The 2076-nt window shown below is 52.6% G+C and overlaps 1 protein-coding gene across 1 annotated transcript; it reads right to left on the minus strand.

Annotated features, from left to right (window-relative positions):
- On the minus strand, positions 1 to 1758 carry CXCL1 (C-X-C motif chemokine ligand 1). Its single transcript, XM_049886031.1, has 4 exons — positions 1512 to 1758; positions 1296 to 1419; positions 1094 to 1177; positions 1 to 244 (listed from the first exon to the last, which is right to left on the minus strand). Exons 1-4 carry the CDS (start codon positions 1600 to 1602, stop codon positions 229 to 231), a joined length of 315 nt encoding a protein of 104 aa, XP_049741988.1. The 5' UTR covers positions 1603 to 1758; the 3' UTR covers positions 1 to 228.
- Between the last annotated feature and the right edge of the window lie 318 nt (positions 1759 to 2076).

Here is a 2076-nt window from a genome sequence, read left to right on the forward strand (position 1 = left end):
TATGTAAATAGATTTAGCCACAACCTTAATTATTTTACATGTACCGTGTTAACAGAGATGCTCTCAAAATAAATAAATAAATAAATAGAAGAACTGCCATAAGAGATGCTGCAACAGAAGCCCAGATCAGGTATCCTCAGAACTGTTTCTCTTCTTCGTCTTCAGTTCCTGGAAGGGCAGGGTTTGCTTCCAGAAGAATCACCAATAAGCTTCCTTCTGTCCCCAGGGTCAGTTGGAACTGTCACTACAATGAGAAAAATGGTTGTCTTCAGTGGCTGCTCAGGAAAGCTGATGGTCCAGCCCTCTTTCCCTGCCTCACCCCTTAGGCTTCAGAGTTTTCTGAATGCAGAGTTTCCCTGCAGACTAGCAACAAGTGGCTAGTGCTTAGAACCATGGCCCTGTGTGGCAGAGACCTTTAGGTGCTTGGATGCTCTTTGTCTGGGGATGGGGTGGGAGCTGAGGTCTCTGCTGTATTATTCGCTACAAACAGCCAAAATGTGGCATTCTCTCATTGTTACACCCAGCCTTATTGAAGTCCCAGAGCAACTGCATGAAGCAGCTACTATAATTTTCCCTGTTTTCCTGAGTCTCAAATAATCAGCTAATTTTCGCAGGATTACCCAGGTAACAGGTGATGGAACCCAGATTTGTTCCAAGGCAATGTCACTGCAAAGCCCCTGCTCTTCACCACTAAACTTCAGGACTTCTGTTGCAGAACAGCAAGGGTCCATTTTGCAGGTCTGAAGTCCAGAAGCAAATGGGGGGGGGGGGGAAGCAACTTCGTTCTTTAACAGGTGGAAAGCTTTTTGGCATAATTATCCAACACCAATGACAATTTTAATGAGAGTACTTTTATCCACATTCATTTAAAAGAGAGTGGGATGGGGAGTGGGGATAGAAATCACTGGAAATAAACTTCTGGCACCAGAAGAGATTAATGATCTCAATGACAAATTTAATTGTGAAAAAAACAATTATTTTCAATCCTTAGCAAACCCCTGGGTTTCTATGATACAATTTTCAGGAGCAGATGCTCCTATCTGTGATGTGACCAATGACTGTAGGCACTTGTAAATAAAATCCCACAACTCACGTGTTTAGTATCTTTTCGATGAGTCTGATAACCATGGGGGCTGTGGGGTTGAGACAAACCTCCTGCCCATTCTTGAGAGTGGCTCTGCAGAGAGAAGGAGAATCCGTGTGAGGCGGGCGGTGGGGCCAGGCAGTCAGTGCAGGGAGCACTGGAGGGTTGGGGTGACAGGATGGAGGCAGAAGCAGCGCGGGGCGAGACTTACATGACTTCGGTATCGGCGCAGTGGGGTCCCGGCGGCGTCACCTTCACACTTGCGATGTTCTTGGGGTGGATCCCCTGCACGGTCTTCACGCACTGGCAGCGCAGTTCGGAGCCCATGGGCGCCCCTGGGAGAGAAGAGAGACTCGTTTAGAGGGGTTGTCTCCACGCAGGGTCACCCACCCGCCCAAGGCTGCCCCAGGGTCCCGCCGAGGCTCACCAGCTGCGCGCCGGCCGGCGGCGACCAGGAGCAGAAGCAGCAGCGCCACCCGGAGGAGACGGGGAGCGGCGGGGAGCGCGGTGCGGGCCATGGTGCTCGGCTCGGAGAGTCGGGGCGGCGGTGCCTGGAGCGAGAAGGTGGCTCGAGGAAGGCTGCTTGCCTGTGATTCGGGCTGTGCGGCTCCAAGCCCCGCGAACTCCTTTTATCCACGGTCGGGGCTGGAAAGTTGGGTGTCCCAGGGCCAGGGAAATCCCCAGGTCTCTTGCTTTGTTCTCTGGTTGCGGAAGGAAGGAGCCTGTCCGCCTCCCGGGGTGGAGTAGGGTGGCTAACCCACCGGTTGCCACCGCCGCATCACCCTCCTGAGTAACTCCAGTAGCCTCTGGGGTAACCTTCCTTCCCCAAACCGCCAAAACCTGACAGAGTCTCAGGCTGCGGTGGTTTTGTTGGGGGCCGTAGGCAACGGGCGGGAAGGGGGGAAAATACCGGGGGCAGGCTAGTGCGACCCACCACAGGGACGAAACAGTCTTTAGAGGGAAAGAGTCGTATCTCTTTAGTGATCAGAACT

The sequence above is a fragment of the Elephas maximus genome, chromosome 5, assembly GCF_024166365.1.
Source record: "Elephas maximus indicus isolate mEleMax1 chromosome 5, mEleMax1 primary haplotype, whole genome shotgun sequence".
Classification (NCBI taxonomy): domain Eukaryota; kingdom Metazoa; phylum Chordata; class Mammalia; order Proboscidea; family Elephantidae; genus Elephas; species Elephas maximus.

Excerpts from the sequence above, each read along its gene's own strand:
- CXCL1 (XM_049886031.1), bottom strand. The coding sequence starts at position 1,602 with ATGGCCCGCACCGCGCTCCCCGCCGCTCCCCGTCTCCTCCGGGTGGCG. Across the intron at positions 1,420-1,511 it reads CGCCGGCCGGCGCGCAGCTG|GGGCGCCCATGGGCTCCGAA; the intron begins GTGAGCCTCGGC and ends CTTCTCTCCCAG. Across the intron at positions 1,178-1,295 it reads TGCGCCGATACCGAAGTCAT|AGCCACTCTCAAGAATGGGC; the intron begins GTAAGTCTCGCC and ends TTCTCTCTGCAG.